The sequence below is a fragment of the Pituophis catenifer genome, unplaced genomic scaffold, assembly GCF_029215685.1.
Source record: "Pituophis catenifer annectens isolate HBS135680 unplaced genomic scaffold, rPitCat1.0.hap2 SCAF_1, whole genome shotgun sequence".
Lineage (NCBI taxonomy): Eukaryota > Metazoa > Chordata > Lepidosauria > Squamata > Colubridae > Pituophis > Pituophis catenifer.
This window is the reverse complement of record NW_027256881.1, coordinates 23,676,470-23,700,711: the sequence shown is the minus strand read 5'-3', so window position 1 is coordinate 23,700,711 and position 24,242 is coordinate 23,676,470. Positions and strand designations below refer to the sequence as shown.

Sequence of the window (24,242 nt, the reverse complement as noted above, 5' to 3'; positions counted from 1 at the left end):
CGGTAGGAGGTGGTCTTGCAAGTAATTTTATGATTTATTCTCAGGGCATTATTCCACAAAGAGGAATTATGCTAAGCAGATTCAGATCCAGATGAACTCGGTGCTCACAGGGATATTATGCATGGCAACCTCACCTTTTCAAGGGAAGCCATTCACCTCTCTTGCTTATTTCCAATAGATGTAAAATCATCTTATTTATCTGAACACTTTCTTTATTAAATAGCTGTTTTTCAACAGTAAAGTAGGGTATAAATAAGGACCCAGCACTTGCATTTCTTTATTATACAAAAATTCAAAGCCAATCTTTAGCAACATATTAGATCTCCAAAGAACTGTAGGAACAGCTGTCAAGCAAATTGGATGATAGTGGATTCAATGGACCATGTGATTGGAGGTGGAATCCTATGCCAAGAAAGAACAGCTGTGCAATTTTTGTCCCTTGCTCTTGATGGTAAACAGTGAGCAGACATGCAAAAATATGTTTCTGAACAAGATTATTTCAGTATAGTGGGGAAAAAGATCAATCCAAAATGAGTACAGGGTTGACTAGTTTCCCTATGAGGAAAGGATGTAGATTTTAGAAGTTTTTTAGTTTAGAAAATAACAATACATAACAGAATAACAGAGTTGGAAGGGACCTTGGAGGTCTTCTAGTCCAACCCCCTGCTTAGGCAGGGAAACCCTACACCACTTCACACAAATGGTTATCCAACATCTTCTTAAAAACTTCTGGTGTTGGAACATTCACAACTTCTGGAGGCAAGTTGTTCCACTGATTAATTGTTCTAACTGTCAGGAATTTTCTCCTTAATTCTAAGTTGCTTCTCTCCTTGATTAGTTTCCACCCATTGTTTCTTGTCCTGCCTTCAGGTGCTTTGGAGAATAGATTGACCATCTCTTCTTTGTGGCAGCCCCTGAGATATTGGAACACTGCTAGCATGTCACCCCTAGTCCTTCTTTTCATTAAACTAGACATATCCAATTCCACCAACCATTCTTTGTATGTTTTAGTCTCCAGTCCCCTAATTATTTTTGTTGCTCTTCTATAACACTATAGAAGATAATACTATAACAGGCAAGATGTTACTTACACAGATATGTGCAAATTGATGCAAGGTGTGAAGTACAGTAAGTGGATAGGATTTTTTTTTTTCTTGTAATCCTAGAATCAAGAGATTCCAAAAAAGGCAATTGGAAATACTAATTCATATAGCTCGTAGCAGTGGTGGGTTTCAAAAATTTTTGCTACCGATTCTGTGGGTGTTGCTTGGTGGACGTGGCATGGCCTGGATGGGCATGTCTTGGTGGGCGTGGCAGGAGAAGGCTACTGTAAAATCTCCATTCTGTCCCCAATCCAGGGGAAGGTTACTGCAAAATCCCCATTTCCTCCTGATCAGCTGGGACTTGGGAGGCAGAGAATAGATGAGGATGGAGCCAGTCAGAATTTTTACTACCGGTTCTCCGAACTACTCAAAATTTCTACTACCAGTTCTCCAGAACTGGTCAGAACCTGCTGAAACCTACCTCTGACTCGTAGACTTGAACTCTGAAAGAGGATTATAGAAACTCACAGAGGAAGAGGAGGAGGAGAGCACAATCAAATGCTACTCATCGTGATGATGGTGTTATTTCCATGCTTCAGTATATTAATTGCCAGCGAGGAACAGCAGGAGAGAGCCTTGCCCCCACCTCCCAAACCTGCCTAGGATCTTCTCACAGTCATCTGATTGGCTATATGGGAAACAGAATACTTGGTTAGGTGCACCTTTGGCCTAAAATCAACTGTAGGATTCCTTTTAAGTTCTCAGTTTTTTTTCCAGTGGGGGCATCATAGCATTCTTGAGCCAACAAATAGTTGGCTCAAGAATGCTGCAGTTTTCATTTTAGAAAATGCCTCCCTCTCAAGAAGTTTCAACAAAGTTGAATGTGTTAAATCCAGCACCTGCAAGGCCAGCTCTGACCACAAACAAATCTCCCTCACTGGCTTTCTCTTCCAAAAAAACCAGCCCTTGAAATTCAACTTCTTATCAGCACAAAAAGAGATTGTGCTGATAAGAAGTTGAATTTCAAGGGCTGGTTTTGTTTTTAAACATGTGGTTTGATTTGGCATGTATCCCCACATATATAATGAATAGGTTCAGCTGTTTTGTGTACCTAATAGCTGCAATGGGGGCCTATCAGGAAATTTTTATGTAGGGAATTCAGATTTACATCCTGGGAACCGAGCCAAGCCAGATGGTCTTTCTTTTCCCTAGTTTAGGAGTTCATTGCTAGCATGCCATCTTAAAAATCTTTCAAACACCCTCTCAAATTGTGTTCCTCATGCCCATTTGTTCATTCTTCCATCCCCCAGGTTTGTCAGTTTGCAGTACCCAGATTGCATTTTATGGGATTCCAGATGCTGAAAGCAAAAGGGGAGCAAGGAAGCTGTGTTGCCATCACCTTAATGAAGTGCTTAAAAGATAGAGGAGGGGGTTAGAAAGATGATCTATCTTACCTTTTCAGCTCCTCCTGCTGTTTTAAAGTGCTACACGAGAGCCATGATTTAGCTTAAAAGAGTAGGACTGGAAGCCTGCAAATAAATCAGAGACTACAACTCTGCCCAGCCTGTGTGTTTTTTTCAGAAGCTTCTGACAGGTTGATGTTGGAAGCAGAAAGTTGAACTGGGTGAAGCCATTTTGGTCTGATCCAGCAAGATGTTTCTTACATTTTTATAGGATCTGGCCTTCAACACCACTAAAACCTCTAAAGTGCTTTGTGGCCCATGCCACCCACTTGGGCTCAGAAAAAAAAGAGAGAGAGAAAATCCCAAAATATGCATTTAATTGACTGTGCGGTTAAAAGGGAATTGCTTGGCTCATATCAAAAGAAAATTGACTCTGATCTTATATTTTTGCACAAGTCACCTATCAAGTTGCTTGCTGGCAAGTACCAATGCACAGAGGAGAGGGAGAAGCAAGGGGGAGTGATCCCCTCCAAGAAGGATGTGAAAGCCACGAACTTAACCATAGCAACAAAATGCCACTTACTTGAATTAAAAAGCACCAACCCCTTGATTGCCAGTCAAAAAGTTAAAGAAATGTTGCCTGTTTTCCCGTTTGGTTTAATGGTTAAGGCATCAGGCTAGAAAGTGGTTGATTGTGAATTCATGTTCAATCTTAGCAATGAAAGCCAACTGGCTGATCTTGGACCAGTTACACTCTCTCAGCCCAACTCACCTCACAGGGTTGCTGTGAGGAAAACAGAAAGAGGAAGGTGGATATGTTCACCACGTTGAGTGATTTATAAAAAATAATAAAGGCAGGATACCAATACTTAAATAAATATTCTCCTAGTTTCGTCTCCATGGTTTTGTATCATGGCATCCAGAACATGGACCCTTTGCTAGATTAGATCAAGAATCCTAACCAGTAGGAAGGAAAGACTTCTGAGATGATGGGGGATTCATATGAAACTTCAGCAGGAATGGTAGAGAAGCCGTAACTTCTGTGCCTGTACATTATTATTTACAGAATACATCTAACTCCTTTCCAATAGCATATCAGAAAAAAAACCTGACATTTAATCCATAAGAAGGTAAAGGACAAATTCTTCTAGCAGTTCAGATGTGAAATAGCTGAGCTTCAGGAAGATATGTTTATTCTGAATCTACATTCTAGCTGTAAGAGATTTGTAAAGATGCAGTTCATGTGTACATATATCTATGTAGTATGAGATAAGAAGCAGCAATCACTTGCAAACAGAGCTAGCCCATCCCCAGTTCTCTGTAGATGAAGGTCATGTCATTGGGATATGTTTGCTGTATGTGAACATTTTTGTCTGGCATTTAATAGTTAGCTTCCAATAATATAGCAAACTATGTTGTTCCTAATTTATAACATGGAATCAAATGTAATATTTTTGGACAAAGCATGCTAATTTAAGTAATCAAAGCCCTCACAAAATTACAGCTGGGAATTCAATTTGCTGCCAGATTTGAACATCAAATTCCAAATGTGAATTTTTTTAGTATTTCACTCCAGGCTTTTCAACATAGGCAATAGTTTAGGCTACAGAAGGAGAGCTGTAGGCATAGGTTTTATCTGAATCAGAAATCAACAGCTTTCTTCACCTAGAGTTTTGCAGGAAAGACCAATTATGAAATTTGAACAAACACTTCTTTTGGTTAATTATGGTGGTTTTGTATCCAGTTTTGTTATCAGAACATCAACAAACAGCAAATACAATACCTGTCATTCCCCGGAGGCCAGGTAGCCCACGTTGGCCAATATCTCCTTTGTCCCCTTTTGGCCCTCGTTGTCCTCTTTCACCAGGATACCCTACATTCAAGATGAAAACAAAACAATACAAGCAGAACAAGTCTCAGACATTTGTAGAGTTTGCTTTTTTAAAAAAAACATGCATAATGCTTTACAAAGAATAATAAAAACTAGCAGCCTAGCCTGCATGCCACGTAGCTCTCCTAATTGTGGAACTACCAACTGCACTAAATAGGCTTGGTTAGTAATTACAGTTGGAGGTGGGAAATACTTCCAATGTAATCTATCGACATCCCCTGCATGGAGACCCAAACTCATTGGTAGCCTCACACTGCAATGAACAAGGACACACATTCCATTTTGCAGCTACTAAGATTGTTTCAAATGTTTATTCTAGTGGAGATGCAGCTCTGGTGGAAATATCCTTATCTTTGCTGAGTGAACAGATCTTCCTCCCCTTTGTATGTGTCTATGTGTTGACTTTGGGGCACCACCTTTGTGTGTTCAGGAAAGTTCAGGTACCAGGTCTGTGTGTTCAGGAAAGACATTTAAGCTGATAATTAAATTAGAATAATTAATCAATGGAATGGCTTGCCTTCAGAAATTGTGGGTGCTTCAGTACTGAAGATTTGTAAGAAGAGACAGGGAAACCATTCATCTGAATTGCTATAGAATCTTCTGCTTGAAGAGGAGGTTGGACTAGAAGACTTCCAACGTCCTTTCCAACTCTGTTATTCTGTTAAGCTATCACAATATTGTATTGTCTTTTTTACAACATAGTTTCTTCTGGTTTTTGGCTGCTTCCAGATCATCTTGATGATTTTTTTCCCCCATGTTTGATTTGTTTTATTTATATAACATTCAATTTCCATCAAACTGTGTGTGATCTGGGTGCAGTTATTTTTAAACAATCATAATCCACGTATTTGTTGTAATATTCATCACCATAATATTAATAATATAATAACAATAATACTTTACATCATCTTCTTTAACAACTCTCCACATTAAAACACTTTTTAGAAAAAGAAAAAACAATTACTACCAACCTGCCTTCCATTGAGGACCTGTATACTGCATGAGTCAAAAAGAGGGCTGTAAAAATATTTACAGACCCCTCACATCCTGGACATTAATTGTTTCAACTCCTACAATCAAAACGACACTATAGAGTACTGCACACCAAAACAACTAGACACAAGAACAGTTTTTTCCCGAACGCCATCACTCTGCTAAACAAATAATTCCCTCAACACTGTCAAACTATTCACTAAGGCTGCATTACTATTACTATTAGTCTTCTCATTGTTCCTATCACCCATCTCCTCCCACTTACGATGGCATGACTGTAACTTTTTTGCTTGTATCCTTACGATTTATATTGATATTGATTGTTTCCTAATATGATTTGATTGCTTATTTGTACCCTATGACTATCATTAAGTGTTGTACCTTATGATTCTTGATGAATGTATCTTTTCTTTTATGTACTCTGAGAGCATATGCACCAAAGGCAAATTCCTTGTGTGTCCAATCACACTTGGCCAAAAAAGAATTCTGTTCTGTTCTGTTCTGTTCTGTTCTGTTCTGTTCTGTTCTATTCTATTCTTTAACATTTCCTCTTTTTATATCTCCTCCTTTCTAACTTCTGTTTCTATTGTCTAGCCATTGATAGAATATATCCCATATCAAAAAATATTCAGTAATCTTGATGATTAAAAGGAGTTCACAAGAAGTGCAGGAGTAATTCTGAATTTAATTTTCCTTCAACAAAGGGATTACCAGAAGAGCTGGATAAATCCTCCTTAGGACTCCCAGGTAAGAGAACTTCTTAAACCCTGGACAGTCTCTGCTTTAAAACAGTGGCTGAACACTGTGAAAGGACTGTTCTCATATATCTCAAGGCAACTGATTCTCCACAACCTTTCTGTCTTAATTCTGCTGGGGCAGAAATTTCAGCCAATTGTGAGCAGTTAATAATGGCCTGGTTCTTTGGCCAGAACCTTTAACAACATATATAACATAAGCTTCTATTTAGCTTCCAAATCTCTTTCAGGGATTTAATTTAATTTCCCTTTACAAACATTGGTTTCAAAAGAGGGGAGAAGTGGTTTTTGAAACCTTCAGAGGCTCCCTAAGAACCCACAAAATAAACCCCACCCTCCTAATTCCACCCCTCCTTCAAGCACCAGATTTGCAAGCATCTCTCTCACGTCCCTGTTCCTGCAGTTGAAATGCATCTAAGAGTCGCTAATGATCCAGTGCCAATATAAACTGAGGATGGTTCGTAAATGCCACAATAATCTTTTAAATGTCTATTGTTTGCTAAAATAAAAACATGAAGAGGACTTGCATGCAATCAAGAGGAATTGCATATCATCAAATTAAATCAGGGAGCAGAGAGAAAAATTTGCTTCAAGAGCAAATGTGTATGATACATGATACATGCCATTATAATTCTATAACAGCAGAATTTTTAAAAACTCAAATTTTAATGCCACCTATTTTGCTCAGGAAACAGCTTTTTAATCAGACCAGTCCATTGAACCCTATGAAGGAATAACAGAAGGTCTCAGGATCTTGAGCAAAAAGGGATCTTCCCAGTCATCTTATTATCCTCTTTTAAGATAATATTATTATTATCCTCTTTTAGCAGACAATGCTTAGGGAGTTGTTGTTTTTTTTCCTTTTAGGATTTCCTAGAAGAAATCACAAGGACTGAGAGAGTTTGGGCTTTCTGGGTCTCTGCTATAGTCACTCAGTAACAGCATGGGATTCACATAAACACTTTGAATAATAACACACTACCTTGCAGTCCAGGCGTACCAGGTCGGCCAGGTTCACCTTCCATTCCTTCATTGCCTTGATCTCCTTTTGGTCCTGGTGGCCCTAGAATGTGAAAAAAGCATTGGTGTATGTTATAACTGTCAAAGGTTAGCAAAGAAACCATCAGATGTATTTGGGATTCTCAGGGGCAATCAAACTCATGAATGAACCTCAACTGAAGGTCCTACCAGCTGAGTACTGGAGCCTCATATCATCTGCGTTATCTTAATGGTTCAGCCGTCTGGAGCAACCACTCAGTTTCCTGTCCAATGCTAATCCATTTCTATCATATTCTATCAAGCTTTAGCCCCAAAGCTCTCTACTCATTTAATAACTAAGCTCCTGCTCTTTCTTTTTATAACTTGACCTTTCCCTGATGATTTGGTCTACATTCCCATCCTTAGTCCCTGTGATCCTTTTTTAGTGCTCCAGAATTTGTGGGATAGATAAATATACACTGCAGAGGATGTCATATTTTAGGAGGCTAAAACAACACTTGGATTAAGGCAGAGTGGGGAACGATGGCCCCTTTATGACTTGTGGACATCAACTCTCAGAATTTCTGAGCCAGCATGGAATTGAAGTCCGCAAGTCATAAAAGGGCCATCATTCCCCACCCCTGGTTTAAGGGGGTCAGAATCATATATTTAGAATTGTATATTTAGCAGCCTGAGGCAGGGGAAGGCTAAGGTGCAGGTTCTAGTCATTCAGGGAAACAAGAAGAGGGTGGGAAAATCAAAGAACAGCTGATCAAATCTGTCAGACTGATCTCTGTATTCCAATAGGACCATGGAGCATGCAGTACTAGCAGTGGTGGGTTTCAAAATTTTTTACTACCAGTTCTGTGGGTGTGGCTTGGTGGGTGTGGCATGGCTTGGTGGGCGTGGCTTGTCTTGGCTTGGTGGGCATGGCAGGGGAAGGATACTGTAAAATCTCCATTCCCACCCCACTCCAGGGGAAGGATACTGTAAAATCTCCATTCCCTCCCCATTCCAGGGGAAGGTTACTGCAAAATCCCCATTTCCTCCCAATCAGCTGGGACTTGGCAGGCAGAGAATACATGGGGACGGAGCTAGTCAGAGGTGGTATTTACCAGTTCTCCGAACTACTCAAAATTTCCACTACCAGTTCTCCAAACTACTCAAAATTTCCGCTACCGGTTCTCCAGAACTGGTCAGAACCTGCTGAAACCCACCTCTGAGTACTAGTCACCTAACTGACAAGGGCCAATCATTTTGCTCCATGACTTGGAAAATCCTCAGGCAGAGCAACTTGTTTCTGGTGTCAAGATACTGTCTAAGCTCCTGCTTGCATTTAAGCATTCACTCTCTTTTGCTCTCTCTTTTTTTAGCATTTGTTCTCTGCCGCCATCTAAGCTGGTCACAGTAATGAAAACATGAAAAGATAAACCAATATAAAACCATAACATTGTTAAGCTATAGAGCATAATCAGTGTAAAAGATTGACATCAGCCTTCTGAGAACACCATATATAGCAGGGGTCTCCAACCTTGGCAACTTTACGACTTGGGGACTTCAACTCCCAGAATTCCTTAGCCAGCGCACGCTGGCTGAGGAATTCTGGGAGTTGAAGTCCCCAAGTCGTAAAGTTGTCAAGGTTGGAGACCTCTGCTATATAGCACTACCACGCTTGTCACCAGTGGAAAAGGAGAGGAGCCTTACATCCTCCTTAATTCCAAAGAATTACAGTATGACAGCCATGGAAAAGTCTTATCTCTGTGTTCCTGCTTCCACACCATCTGGGGAGGTGGAATCAGAACACATTCTCCCAATCAGAGTGCACAAAATTGAAAAATTCCAGTCGGAGCAGAGATTTCTACAAGAACTGTAGAAAATCTGAACCCTAAAGAGCTTTACAGATAGTCCTCAACTTACAACCACAATTGGGACTGGAACCTCCAGTGCTAAGCAATGAGGTCATTAAGTGAATTGCACCCACTTTTATGACCTTTTTTTTTTTTTTCTGTGTTAAGCCAGTCCATCTTGGACCATTGACTTTGCTTATTGGAAGTTTAGCTGAGAAGGTTGCAAGTGGCAATCATGTGACCGTGGAACACTACAACTGTCATAAACATGCCAGTTGCCAAGCACCCAAACTTTGATCATGTCACCTCAGGGATGCTACGACAGTCATACGTGCAAGGACCACGTCATAAGTCACTTTTTTCAGATCTGTCATACTTTCGAACAGTCACTAAAAGAATAGTTGTAAGTTGAGAAGTACCTATATAGGTAATGTCTAGCAGATTGATAGGTACCTGGAAACTTACTGGAAATCAATGCAGCTCTCAAAGAATAGGTGTCATTCTGTCAAACTGTCTGACCCACTATTTCTGTGATGACGAACCTATGGCACGCGTGCCAGAAGTGACATGCAAAGTCATCTCTCCAGGCACGCCAGTCATCACCCATTGCTATTTTGGGTTCCGTGCGGGAGCACTGGAAACCAGAAGAGCAGCTCCCTGGCACGCAGATGCATGCAGGGTAGCTGAACAACTGGTTTCTGGCATACACATGCACGTCGGCCAGCTGGTCTTTGCACGCACATGCATGCCAGAAACCAGAAGACCAGGTTTCTAGTGCTTCCACGCGTGTGTGCCAGGGAACTGCTCTTTGGTTTCTAGCACTCCCCCGTGCACGCTCCCCCATGCGTGCACGCCACTCCCGTTTCGGCACTCAGTGCCGAAAAGGTTAGCTAACACTGCACTATTTGATTGTAGTTTCTAAATCATATTCATAGGCAACATCAAGTAGAGTGCTTTACCATAATCCTGTAAACCAGGGGTGTCAAATTCAAGGCCTGCGGGCCAGAGCCGGCCCACGGGGTGTTTAGATCTGGCCTGCGAGGCTGCCCTGGAAACAGCGAAGGACTGGCCCATGGTACCTTTGCTAGCAGAAACAGAGCTCGGGAGAGCTGTGCATGGCCCTGAGGTGCCCCCGACACCAGTGATGTCGAGGTGGCCATGCCCACTCTGGCTATGCCACCCCCAGCTCCCCCCCCCGGAGGTCAAACACAACCCTGATGTGGCCCTCAATGTAATGACACCACTGCTATAAACCATCTGCAGGGTGAGAAGAACTGAGCGATTGTTGTGAGACACCATGCCTTTAGTCCATTTAAAATGATAGCCAGCTTTCTCCAACTCTACTGAATTCAGCTCTACTGAATTCATCTTTCCAATAATCCCAATAATGGAATTAATTGCATGTAATTCTAGTTAAAATAAATCTTCTTAAAAATGTGAAAATATACGGAAAGCTGCACAGCAGATTTTAAGAATATTTGAACATTTTAATTCTTTATAAGTAGTGATTAAAAGTTACTTGTTCCTTAGCTCCTAGACTCACCTTCAAAATTTTACCAAAAAGGTTTTTTTAAAGCCATATTTGAAGAAAAAAAATAAAAATCCATATGTGAATGATTTGGGTGAAATACATTTATAAAAACATGCTGTGACAGAAAATCCATTTTGATATATATTTGTGTATTTTTGTGCATTTAAAAATATTACATGGTAGTCTGGATATTAGATTAAACGGATTTATGGGTAACATGTGTAAAATTGACACCATCTGGAAATAGCCCTACAAATATGAGAGAGGCAGAATGAATGATCATGTGTGAAACTGACAGAATGATATATCCATCCCTAAGAAATTAATGCCAATTCAAAACCCAAAGTCAACTCCTTGGTCATATTATGCAACATTGGCCGCTGGGAAGAAAGTGAGGGGAAAATGTATTACAGATACAAAACAAACTGAGCATTTGATGGGTTTAACTGTTCAATCAAATTGCTGGTATTTCAAGCATAGCTTAATTTAGAATTTGATCAGCATCTGAATCCATGGACCAGAACAACAATACTGGAACTATTTTGTCAAATATCCATAATTACATTTTGTTCTAGAAGAAAAGGCCAAACACATGAAGTCTCGCCACTAGGTGGCAAAGTCACCGTGAGCATGAAGCTAGTTGAAAAGGAAGCATTTCTCTCTTTAATTTTTTCATGTAGATTGAAACAGAATTTCTGTGTTCAGATCATATAGGCCGGGTGTCAGCAACCTGCGGCTCTGGCGCTGCATGCAGCTCTTTGGGCCTTCTGCTGTGGCTTCTTGTCTGATTGTGCTGAGCTGCACAATCATCAGAGGCTTTTTTTTTACTTTTAAAAGCATTTTTTCTACAATCTCTTCGGCTGAAAAAATGCTTTTAAAAGTAAAAAAAAAGGCTCTGATGATCACGCGGCTGAGCTGGGATCATCAAAGTCTTTTAAAAGCATTTTTTCTACAACCTCTTCAGAGCGAAGAGGTTGTAAAAAAAATGCTTTCAAAAGGCTCTGAGGATCCCAGCTGAGTTGCCTGATCGGCAGTGGCTTTTTTTCTTTTATATGCCTCTGACGATCCAAGCTGAGTTGCCTGATCGTCAGAGGCATTTAAAAGAAAAAAAGCCTCTGTCGATCAGGCAATTCAGCTGGGATCCTCAGAGCCTTTTGAAAGCATTTTTTACAACCTCTTCGCTGAAGACATTGTAGAAAAAATGGTTTTAAAAGTAAAAAAAAAAAAATTGGCCACGCCCACCCAATCACATTACCCCCCCCCAAACCACGCCCACAGAACCAGTAGTAACAAATTTTAGATTTCACTACTGTCTCATAGGTATTTAGTCATGGCCTTTAGTCATGAAGTGCCCTCAATTTGATAACATTGAATTACACCTGAATCCAAGAGGCATTTGCTGCACTCCTTACCTCGTATCACTGAGATATCCCTCAAAGCAATGGAGTGCTCCCAATCCTTGAGCCTCAGGTCCTCGGTCACGTTGTTCAGAATGGCCAGCTCATGTTTGAGCTGCTGTTCCATGGCGATGTGGACAAAGCGCATCTGCCGAGCATCTTCTGAGGCATTGCTGATAAGGACTTGCAGGTCCTGGATACGGGTGTGGTGGATTCCCACATCATAAGACAGAGTCCGGTTCATGCTACCCACATGCCCACCTACCTCTGTCAGTTGGTCATTCAAGCTCTCCACTTGAGATGCCAGTTTAGAGAGTAAGTCCTCATGGTGCCTCAAAAGCAAACTGCTACTATTTCCCTCTACAGCAAGCTTGTAGATTTCCATTTGTGCCATGTCATTTTGCTGGCTCAGGCTATCCCGTAGGCCAGAAAGGACTTGATCTGCCTGAGTTGCCTGGGTCTGCAGGCTCCTGAGTGCCCCTTCCAACTTCTGAAGTGAGCTACTCAATATTAGCAGAGAGTCAGAATGATTCTGAAGCATGTCCTGCAGGCTCCAAATTTGGTCCAGGACGTCTCCTTTGAAGGGTAACTGCTTCCCTGTTTTCAACTGAAGATTCTGAAAACTTTCATTTAACTGATTCACATTTCCCATTAGCATTTTCAGGTCTTCAGGAGATCGCTGAGGTCTGGAAACTAGAAAATGTAGAAAGGAGATAGCAGAAGTTAGAGATAAGAACAGAGCTGAATATTCTAGAAATGGCGGAGAAACAATTTGAGGTGTATTTTCATGATCATCAGATTCTTTTCCAGGACTTTTTAATAAAAATGGAAGAAGGTTCCTCCAAACTACCTTGATTTCTAAAACCACTGATTTAGGAGATTTTATGCTTCATACTTCACATACATTCAATGATATTTACCTTTGGGGCAATTTCTTAGCTTTTGTAGTTAGAAGGACACAATCTAAGATTTGGGTGGTATGGACAATTATAGTATGATAAAGCTAAGGTTAATGTAGATTTTAAAAATTATTATGCTAGAAGTGCTGTGAATATAGTATACTTAGATTTCAATAAGGCATTCGACAAAATAGACCACAACCTACTTCTTGGTAAGCTAGAAAAATATGGGATAGATATAATCACCACCAGTTGGATTTGTAACTGGCTGACAAATCATACTCAACAAGTAGCAATAGCAATAGCATTTAGACTTATATACCACTTTACAGTGCTTTACAGCCCTCTCTAAGTGGTTTACAGAGTCAGCATATTGTCCCCAACAATCTGGGACCTCATTTTACCCACCTTAGAAGGATGGAAGGCTGAATCAACCTTGAGCCTGGTGAGATTCAATCTGCCAAATTGCAGGCAGCCGGCAGGCAGCAGAAGCAGCCTGCAGTACTGCACTCTCACCACTGCACCAACGTGGCTCATTAAGTAGTCCTTAATGGTATTACACTTACATGGAGATAAGTAAGCAGTGGAGTACCACAAGGTACCATTTTAGGCCGAGTACTCTTCAATATTTTCATAAATGATTTAGATGAGGGAATAGAGGGGGAACTCATCAAATTCGCAGAAGACATTACTTCACATACATTCAATGGATGTATGGCTGGAATATACAATACCCCAGAAGACAAACTCAGGATCCAAATGGATAATAGGCTTGAACAATAGGCCCTATCCAACAAAATGAAATTTAATGTGGAGAAAAGCAAGATTTTACACTTAGACAAGGAAAACTAAAGGTACAAGTACAAATTAGGCAAAACCTGGCTCAAAAACAATAACTGTGAGAGGGATCTTGGAGTCCTAGTGGATGATGACTTAAATATGAGCCAGCAGTGTGCAGCAGCAGCCAAAAAAGCTAATACAATCCTTGGTTGCATAAACAGAGGCATAGAATCACAATTACATGAAGTATTAGTACTGCTTTATTAAACCTTAGTTTAATAATTAAGAATTAGTTATTAGAATAACTTAGAATACTGCATCCAGTTTTGGTCACCATGTTACAAAAAAAGATATTGAGACTTTGGAAAAAGTGCAGAGGAGAGCAACTAAGATGATTAAGGGCCTGGAGACTAAAACATACGAAGAACGATTGCAGGAACTGGGTATGGCTTGTCTAGAGAAAAGAAGGGCTAGGGGTGACAGGATAGCAGTATTCCGGTATTTAAGGGGATCAACATATTTTCCAAAGCACCAGAAGTCAAGACAAGAAGCAATGGATGGAAACTAATCAAGGAGAGAAGCAATCTGGAATTAAGGAGAAACTTTCTAATAGTGAAGACAATTAACCAGTGGAACAGCTTGCCTTCAGAAATTGTGGGTGCTTCATCACTGAAGGTCTTTAAGAAGAGACTGCACAGTGACTTGTCTGAAATGGTATAGGATCTCCTGCTTGAGCAGGGGGTTGGACTAGAAGACCTCCAAGGTCCCTTCCAGCTCTATTCTGATTGATTGATTGATTGATTGATTGATTGATTGATTGGTATGTCATATTGAGAATATGGAATAGATATAAAACCAGGTTGAGTCTGAAAATGCCTCTATGACTCTCAGCACAAGTGGCATTTTATTTACCAAAAAAATGATACCCTGTTTCCCCGAAAATAAGACATCCCTTGATAATAAGCCCAATCGGGCTATTGAGCGCATGCGCTAAAATAAGCCTCCCCCCGAAAATAAGCCCTACCCAAAAATATTTAAATGCAGAGCTGGAAATCAGGTAAGACGGCAAGAGAGCCCCATCTTGTTCCACATGCCCCAAAATAATAAGACCTCCCCAAAAATAAGGCCAGGAGCTTATTTTGGGGTTAAAAAAAATATAAGACAGGGTCTTATTTTCAGGGAAACATGATAAATAAACATAAATGGTTAACTTACTGTAAGATTTCTTTTACACTGGATCTTGTAGTTACAGTGATTATCATCTTAGTAAGGAGAAGAATTTTCTATCCCTGATACAAATCTGTGCTATCTCATTATCTGGGAATTTAGAGACATTTTGTTTTTGCTGTTTACATAGTAAAGGAGTGTTAATATCTACTAAAATGTGAGAATGCAGAGACTCTCACTTTTCTTTTGCTGATTCATACTTTCATACAAAGTCCGGGTCAGAGTCTTTTAACTTCTTATTGCAAGAAGTCTTTGATTAACACAGCTGCTAAATAGTTGTAGCAGCGGGAATCTTCTTATTCTGAAGCTTGTAAACATTTGAGTTTGTGCTGTATCACAGAATGAAAAGAATGAGCTTTTCTTCTCCCTTTAATTGGAAAAAGATGTGTTATTTTTTATTGATGTGACAAGCTGCATTAAGGGCTCTTTTTTAAAATAAATTTGCCTGTTATGTTTTTTTAAATATTGTTTTTGACAAATGATTTTTTTTCAGGTGTATTGCATCTTTAACTATAATAAATGTTGCAGTACATTGTTCCTAAGGGGTTTTGGGTGGGGAATTGATAACATATCCCAGTTCCTAATAACATGTACAATAATCACAATATTTTATGTGGGTTTTTTTTTTTCATGTTCCTGAACAAGAGCAACATGAAGTCTGAAATGTGCAGGGCCATAGAAATAAAGATTGATCACTAAAAAAGTTCGATTTTTCCCCCCTTTTCCTCTGTCTTGAGCACTGTGTTTCCTCTTCTCCATGTTCCTCTTTTACTCCATCCCATCTGTAAAGCTTTGGATGAAACATAAAAAGCCTAGCCATAATATTTTCTTGAGCCAAAGTATGGCGATTATTTAATACATAACTTAAATTCACACAACACATTCTATCCTAGAACAGGACTAACAAATCACAATTACTTATTCATAGGATATATTCATTTTCAAAGAAACTACATTATGGTTTAATATGATGACCCAATTCACAAGATTTTAAGAAAATGACTAGGTCCCACAAGATGCAAAACTGCAACCTACCGAACCCCATTTCAGCATGGAATGGTGATAGGTAATAACGGAATTAATTGAGCCACGGTGGCGCAGTGGTTAGAGTGCACTACTGCAAGCTACTTCCGCTGACTGCCTGCAATTTGGCAGTTCAAATCTCACCAGGCTCAAGGTTGACTCAGCCTTCCATCCTTCTGAGGTGGGTAAAAGGAGGGCCCAAATTGTTGGGGGCAATATGCTTACTCTGTAAACCACTTAGAGACGGCTGTAAAGCACTGTGAAGCTGTATATAAGTCTAAATGCTATTGCTATTTAATTCGACTTAAAATAAATCTTAAAATGTTGTCCTGACCCCTACCAATTTCTGGAATGTAATCTTAGTAATCCATGCAATTAAATCAAAGCTATATGTGTTATTAAACTAAGCATTGGTTTGAGGGGTCTTTGTTGCTCTCTGAACTTGGTTGTTTTCTTGCAGATGTTTCAATACCCAAACTAGGTGGCATCTTCAGCGCTGGAAGGAAACAACCAAGCTCAGAGAGCAACAAGGACTCTTCATTTCAACCCTGAGCTACAAATATTCTCCTTTATAAGTATTTAGTTTAGTTGGATTAGCTTTCCCCAAACCCTCAGCCTCCCCCCTGAAGTTGGATTCCCATTATTGTCTTCCAGCAAGAAAGAACAGCAGGAATTGAAGTCCAACAAATCTGGATTGGTAAATGCCAACCAAAATAGCTACTGATTATATTGACAGAGGAACTGAAATCCAAGATATTTAGAGAGAATCAGTTGGGTGGCTGCTTCTCTTGTTGCATCTTATAAAATTTCTGGTGGGGTGAATCTCATACTTAGTACCATTTGTATACCTAACTGATTTGTTCTAATTACTTGTTTATGATTATTACTGGGACATCTATACTCTCTGATTACAGCCCAAATGCACTGTAAGCACTTAAGGAAACGAATGGAGGACAAGTGGGAAAATATTCCAAGAGCAAAAAGAATGAGTTATGAGCAAGATCAAAAAGCTGAAAGCAGATGAAGTGTGGGGAGAAATTGAGTTCACTTGGAAAGCTGAAACATCAGAAATGGTGGGCAGATTCCAGCCTGCCATGATGGAGATAACAAGAACACTGAAGCTGCTACACTAAAGGATTTGCTAATAAAAGACCTGTAATGTGAAAAGCAGATGGCTGACCTCCAAACAAGCTAGGATGACCAAAAAAACCCACCACTTTTGAAGCCTGCATGCCCTGACCTCCAAAGAAATCCATCATATCCTGAGAGAAGACCTCCTCTGTTGTAGTATAAGCATATGTGAATATCAGTAAGGATTTTTGTTAACAAAGAATGATCTGTTTTAAAAAGAGTTGTACTAAACTTTGGTATTAGGTCTGATACTTGGATTGTGCAATATCCCACTGTAACAACCCTGGATATTCTGGGCCGTATGAGAGTGGGTGGTAGTACTGGTAAATCACATAAACCGAATGCCTTGGTAAGATCACACTTGGAATATTGCATCCAGTTTTAATCACCATGATATGAAAAAGAAGTTGAGACTCTAGAAAGAGAGCAGAGAAGAGCAACAAAGGTGAATAGGGGACTGGATGCTAAAACATATGAAGAACAGTTGCAGGAATATGCCTAGTTTAATGAAAAGAAGGATTAGGGATGACATGATAGCAATGTTCCAATATTTAAGGGGCTGTCACAGAGAAGACTGAAGAATAGGGACCAAACCAACCTATTCTCCAAAGCCGAGGTGAAATCCAGTAGGTTCTGGAGAACCAGTAGCGGAAATTTTGAGTAGTTCAGAGAACTGGCAAATACCACCTCTAGCTGGCTCCAGAGTGGGGTGGGAATAGAGATTTTGCAATATCCTTCCTCCAGGAGTGGGGTGGGAATGGAGATTTTGCAGTATTCTTCCCCTGCCATGCCCACCAAGCCACACCATGCCCACCAAGCCACGCCCACAGAACTGGTAGTAAAAAAAAATTGGATTTCACCACTGACCTGAAGGTAGGACAAGAAGCAATGGATGGAAACTAATCAAGAAAAGAAGCAATCTAGAACTAAGGAGAAATTTCCTGACAGTTAGAACAATCAACCAGTGGAATGGGTTGCCTTCAATAGCTGTGGGTGGTCCAACACTGGTGGGTTTTTAAAAAGAAATTGTTCAACCATTTGTCTGAAATTGTATAGGGTTTCCTACTCAAGCAAGGGGTTGGACTAAAAGACTTCCAAGGTCCCTTCCAACTCTGTTATTCTTTAATTTTACAACATGACATTTTGTGTACTGTAACACTGGTATCGACCAAGAGTGCTAATGATAACAGCAGTAGTAAGATCATCCAAGAAGGGTTTGTAGTAGCTACTCCATAAGAAGAGAGACTCCTCTTTAGTCATATGTGTCATATTTAGTCATTCATTTTCATTGAAAGCCAGGCTTTAGCAAGCTGTTTCTCTATCATTTGACCTATTTAATGGATCTCCAGAGAGGGAAGCAGGGCAAGACTGTCTTGTCTGGAGCCTATACCAGGGGTGAAATCCAACAGGTTCTGACAGGTTCTGGAGAACCGGTAGCGGAAATTTTGAGCAGTTCGGAGAACTGGTGGTGGAAATTTTGAGTAGTTCAGAGAACCGACAAATACCACCTCTGGCTGGCCCCAGAGTGGGATGGGAATGGAGATTTTGCAATATCCTTCCCCTGCCATGCCCACCAAGCCATGGCCACAGAACCGGTAGTAAAAAAAATTGGATTTCACCACTGGCCTATACATATTTAGCTGAAGCTGAGCATGGGGCCACTCAACAAGGAGCCTTGGTAGTACAGGGGTTTAAGGCACCCTGTTATTAAGCTGGTTATTAAGACCAGCTGCCTGCAATTACTGCAGGGTTCGAATCTCGCCAAGGCTCAAGGTTGACTCAGCCTTCCATCCTTTCTAAGGTAGGTGAAATGAGGACCCAGTTTGTGGGGGCAATAAGCTGACTTTGTATAAAATATACAAAAGGATGAAGGCTATTGCTGAGCACATTGTAAGCCGCCCTGAGTCTTCGGAGAAGGGCGGCATATAAATCAAATTTAAAAAAAAAAACACACACATTTGGCACTCAGTGCACATAATTCAGAACCAGAGACACAAATCTTAATTTCTTCCTTTACACACTCTTCCTGGATGTAACATTTCTATGCCAAGAAAACCTGAACTCCTCATCTCTGGTTTAATTATCTAACCAAGTTTGGGGGGTGATCCCATTTCTATGGTTGACCTGGCTATCTGAATATAAAGTGAGCAGAGAAAATTGAATGTTTCTTTGAGGTTTAGCTGCCTAGCGGTAAAAACCATCTCACATTCTTAAAAAAGAAAAGAAAATCCAACTGCCAGATAGCCTGCCTGCTCTGCCTACTCTTTCTGATTTTATAATAGTCAGTTTTGCTTTCTGTTTGGTAAATTGAGATGAACTCACATGGCTGTAATTAACCCTAGCTGGTGTAAGACAGCTAGGAGGAGCACTCTGAGAGCTGCCAATCATTAGCCAAGCAAAAAAAAGGTGCAAGGGCACATGAATCTTGAGAGAAATTCCAAATTGGACTAACTTAAGACTGTTTTGCTCTGATGATCTGCATTACCCATGACTGCTTCCATTCAGGTGTAGTAATCATAGCATCATCAGATCTCCCACTCTGATGTCATTCAGGAATCTGTTATAGGTCTGGCTATTCTCCGAGGCTTTGGGGTAGAGTTGAGCTTGAGACCACTCAAACAATAGTTGGGTGAAGTTGTTTATTCAGATGTTTGTTTTTAGGCTGCACAGTCTTTTTTTTTTTTTAATCTGTAATAGCAATAATAGCAATAGCCATAGCTATAGCTATTAGACTTATATACCGCTTTGCAATGCTTTACAGCCATCTCTAAGTGCTTTACAGAGTCAGCATATTGCCCCCCAACAATCTGGGTCCTCATTTTACCAACCCCAGAAGGTAAACCACCAAAGGAGTTGGGAGTTTAGTTTTAGATTTTTTTTAGTTTTAGTTCACTTAAATAAATAAGTAAACAAATATCTGTAAAATGTTACCCTAGAAAAATAAAAGGCAAGGAGTCCCTGCTGATTTTATTCCACTATGGTTGTCGACTATAGGGGGCAGCATTCAACTCCGTTTCAAGGCCACTGAGCCAGTGCTGTCCGAAGACTTTTCCACGGTCATGTGGCCAGTATGAAATCATGGACAACTGTTTCCTCCCCACCAAAGCGGTACCTATATATTCGCATTTGCATGCTTTCCAACTGCAAGGTGGGCAGGAGCTAGGTAAAGATGGGTGCTCATCCCATTGTACGATGCTCGGGTCTCAAACTCAGGCTGTTACTTTCCAGCCACCAAGCCCAGCATGTTGATCCCTGAGCTACTCTGCCACACATTTTTACTTTTTATATTTTCTGTAAAATAGTATTCTAAAGAAATAAGCTTGAGTTCTATTCCATGGAAGTCATGAATAAAGTGTTGCAGTTTATAAATTTTCTAGAGCTATAAATGCAGAATGTGCCATCCTGTTGGGTGGAGTTGTTTGTTTAGATGTTTGTTTTTATGCTGCATAGTCCTTTTTTAACTGTAATAGCAATAGCACTTAGAGTTATATACCACTTCACAGTGCTTTACAGCCCTCTCTAAGCAGTTTACAGAGTTAGCCTGTTAGGAAATGATCATTGCCTAACTTGTTGGGTTGGCAATTTATAAAACCTCAATATAGCTTTAAGAACTGCATTGCTGTATTGCATCATACTGTGTCCTGATTGGTTGGCTCTGTAGCCAATGTCCTTAAGAGAGAGCTTGAAACATGGTTAGTTTCTCTCTGCTGACCTTTGCTGACCATTATTGCTCTTTACTGCTATTTGCTGTGTTTGATACTGTTTGCAACTGTTTATTGTATATGACTATGACGACTGGTAAGAAGACTTTGTTATTGGAATATCCTTGGACTATTGTTTTACTATCTACTGCTTTATCTGTGTATGACCTGGACTGCTTATTGGACTGTGCCTTATTACTATTTCCTGAAAAGTAAACACAACTCAGTGTATCTGTGTGTTGGCTGTAGTTATTCGCAACTGCTCTCAGTCGCTTTCATGTGCACACCCTTGCTACTCTAGGGTTGCTCTGAGAATTCCTCAATACAGCCTATTGCCCCCAATAATCTAGGTCCTCATTTTACCAACCTCAGAAGGAGCCTTAAAAGTAGAGAAATATCAAGCATATCAACCTAGGAAGTTAATGACTAACAGACTAGTGTCTGGATTCATTAAACTAACTTTGTTTTAACTATATTTTGTTTGTTCATCCTAGTGACCTGTTTCATACATAATGCTAAGCCATAAACTTATTTATAAACTTCATAGTGGCTTGGTGTGGTGTCTGGCTTCTGTTTGGGTTAAAGCCTTGCCGTTGGCATCACTACATAACATCTTTGGCAATGTCAGACTTAGCAACATCCCAAAATAAGCTGAAGACACCCTCAGATCTCGCCCTTAGAAAACAGAAGTTGCCACACAGAGTTGTGGACCTGTGAACCTTTTAAGAAACTTCAAATTCAATTCATCCAAAAATGATATTTTGAGAGAAATGAACACAATTACATGAGGAGAGTAAGAGGAAATGGAGCGTGTTTAGTCTAGAAGAAAGAGGATTAAGAGCCCTGCATGTGTACTTTTTCAAATATTTAAAAAGATGTCAAAATGAAACGAGAGGATTGGCTAAAGAAGCCACTTTTCTAAAACAGTCTTTAAAAGGTTCTCCTTTTTTGGCCTGGCTTCTTCTTTAACATTTCTCCTCTTGATCCTAACCATTGTGTGAAAACACACCAGACAATAACTCTTTGTCTACCGTATCCTCATGACTTTGCCTTTGTCCCCAGTCCATGAATGAAGAGGTCATTTTAGCTGCACTGGTGTTAAGGTGGTGTTTTCCCCAATATGCTGACAGCATCCAGCAACAGTCCAAGTTGGTTAAAACCTGTTATACTTCACCATTTATAACATCTACATAAAATCAGAGAACCAGCATTGAGTAAAGTCAAAGAGCACTGAATGGTCATTGCAGAGGATGTAGGTCCCACAATTATGCTTGCCCCATTGTGCCGCAGTGTTGGGACCTGGTTTCTCATTGTTGGTGACCTGCTAAAGAGGAATGGTAGTAAAACTGATTCAATCAATCTATCCATCACTTTGCTCAACACATGCTACACACACCCTTTAGAACAGACATAGCAGCAGGGGTGGGATTCTACTGGTTCAGACCGGTTCGGGAGAACCATTAACTCTGACGATCAGCTGGGAGCAAACCAATTCATCCCAACAATCAGATGGGCCCACCCGTCCGCCTGCACTATTTTCCTACCTTTAACTTCTCAGCTGATTCACGCGGCAGAGCAGATTGCTGCGCCTCAGCTGTGTTTCTCCTCTGAAGAAACGCAGAAGTGAAGATTTCTTCAAACTGCACATGCGTGCGCAGTGAAGCGCACGATCAGTGAACTGGTTGTTAAACAGGGAGGATCCCACCACTGCATAGCAGTGAGTACGAATAGATTCAACAGAGCCAAGAGAGGGATTGGAATTTGTTGATTGATTATGTGACTCTTAGTGACATATAGATTTTTTTTCTATGATCCCTAACCTGTTCTTTCTTTTTTTTTTTTTTTAATTTGATTTATATGCCGCCCTTCTCCGGAGACTCAGGGCGGCTTACAATGCGTTAAGCAATAGCCTTCATACTTTTGTATATTTATACAAAGTCAGCTTATTGCCCCCACAAAGTGGATCCTCATTTAACCTACCTTAGAAAGGATGGAAGGCTGAGTCAACCTTGAGCCTGGTAAGATTCGAACCTGCAGTAATTGCAGGCAGCTGTGTTAATAACAGGGTGCTTTAAACCACTGTACTACCAAGGCTCTTATCTTTCTTATCTTCCAACGATGCACCAATTACCACTGTTACAGAATTTCTGTCTGCTGCAGTTATCCAAGTCCTGCCAAGAAAAGGCCTGTCCTATGACAAATGATTCTATTTTGTTTAAGCCAACTCTGTGAGTCTTTTCTTACTGTTTGGTCCATCTATTCTTGAGTGAGGTAAAACGTGTGGTTTTCATTTAAGGCATAAATGACCAGGCTCAGATTTTTAGACATTATACAAAGATCTAACACTCTGGAGAAGGCTCTGTTGCTGGGAAAGGTGGAAGGAAAAAGAAGGAGAGGACAACCAGCAGCAAGTTATAGTGGTGATGGGTGGCCTGTGGGAAGGTATGAAGGACCACAATAGCAATAAATTTTCATGGGGAAAATCTATCTACTGTATGTAGTCACTAAGAATCAACTGACTTTATGTTATGTTTTATTCTCTCCATTCACTACATAATTTCTTAATCCATCTAAATAATAAAAACTGCATCCTTAAAATACCTAGAAGCAGGTATTGCTGTTGTAAAGTATCACTTTACATTCTGGAGCATATATTCTTAAGTCACCCATTCAGAAATATTTTAGAGTATATATTTATATCTCACTTTCTCCACCCAGATGTAAACATTTAAGTCAATGTAGGTTTCAAAAGATAAATGTGGATACAATTAAAAATAAAGGCACATAATAAAAATAAAGACAAAATTAAATAGTTCACCAGGCAAATTTAGTCAGTAAAAAAAAAGAAAAAGAAAAACAGCACAAACCTGTAACATAATATATTTATCCTGAACTGTAAAGGATCCCTCAACACCCAACAGCAATGGGAAAAATCTGAAACACTTGCAATTGTCAGTCCCAGAGAGGGCTATCTTGGGCATCATAACACAGAATTTTGTCTCCATTAATGAAAAATAAAATTCCAAAGATGTAATATGAAACATATTTTATTCCTGCTTCCAAGTAAATATAGCAACTTAGAAAGCAGCCTTATGTCAACTCAGAAGATTGGTCCATCTAGTCAATGTTTGCTGTTTTTATACAAATTGTGTGCCATGATTTGCTTAACCGTGACACAGACTAAAACCTCAATTGATGGGCTCACACAACATGCTAACCCATGAATTACAGTTTACAATGAATATTGGTCATCTTTATAAAGCCTACAAAATAAAAGCCAAGTTCACACATTACTTCAAATTAGGGCTTCTCAAATTGTGGGCCAGACCACATCTATGGCTGTGTATTGTCCTCAAAATGCACTAAATTTGATTAGTTTTAATACTGATTATGTTCTGGCTTAGTTTATGAGTAATATATTGTGTGAGCTCAAAAAAAGGCAATTCACTATGTTAACCCAAGCAAAGAATGTATGAAATTGAACGTATCAATTTATCAGTGCCCTAAAACGCTTGCATTTCAAAATCTGCCTCCCACCTAGAGACCCAACCAAGAGTTTGAAAGCCCTTAAGCCAGGATCAAAAGCAACCCCCCTTTTCTATTGTGCTTCCTAGCAACTGATAGTTACTGATATTTTACTTCT

The 24,242-nt window shown here is 40.0% G+C and overlaps 1 protein-coding gene across 1 annotated transcript in view; it reads right to left on the bottom strand.

Annotated features, from left to right (window-relative positions):
* The window catches only part of SCARA5 (scavenger receptor class A member 5), a 126,101-nt gene that overhangs the window by 33,113 nt on the left and 68,746 nt on the right, over positions 1 to 24,242 (bottom strand). Inside the window, exons 4-6 of the mRNA XM_070947028.1 lie at positions 11,854 to 12,531; positions 7,068 to 7,148; positions 4,230 to 4,319 (exon numbers count right to left, since the gene is read on the bottom strand). Of these exons, the coding sequence (XP_070803129.1) occupies positions 4,230 to 4,319; positions 7,068 to 7,148; positions 11,854 to 12,531 (849 nt within the window). The remainder of the gene's footprint in view (positions 1 to 4,229; positions 4,320 to 7,067; positions 7,149 to 11,853; positions 12,532 to 24,242) is intronic.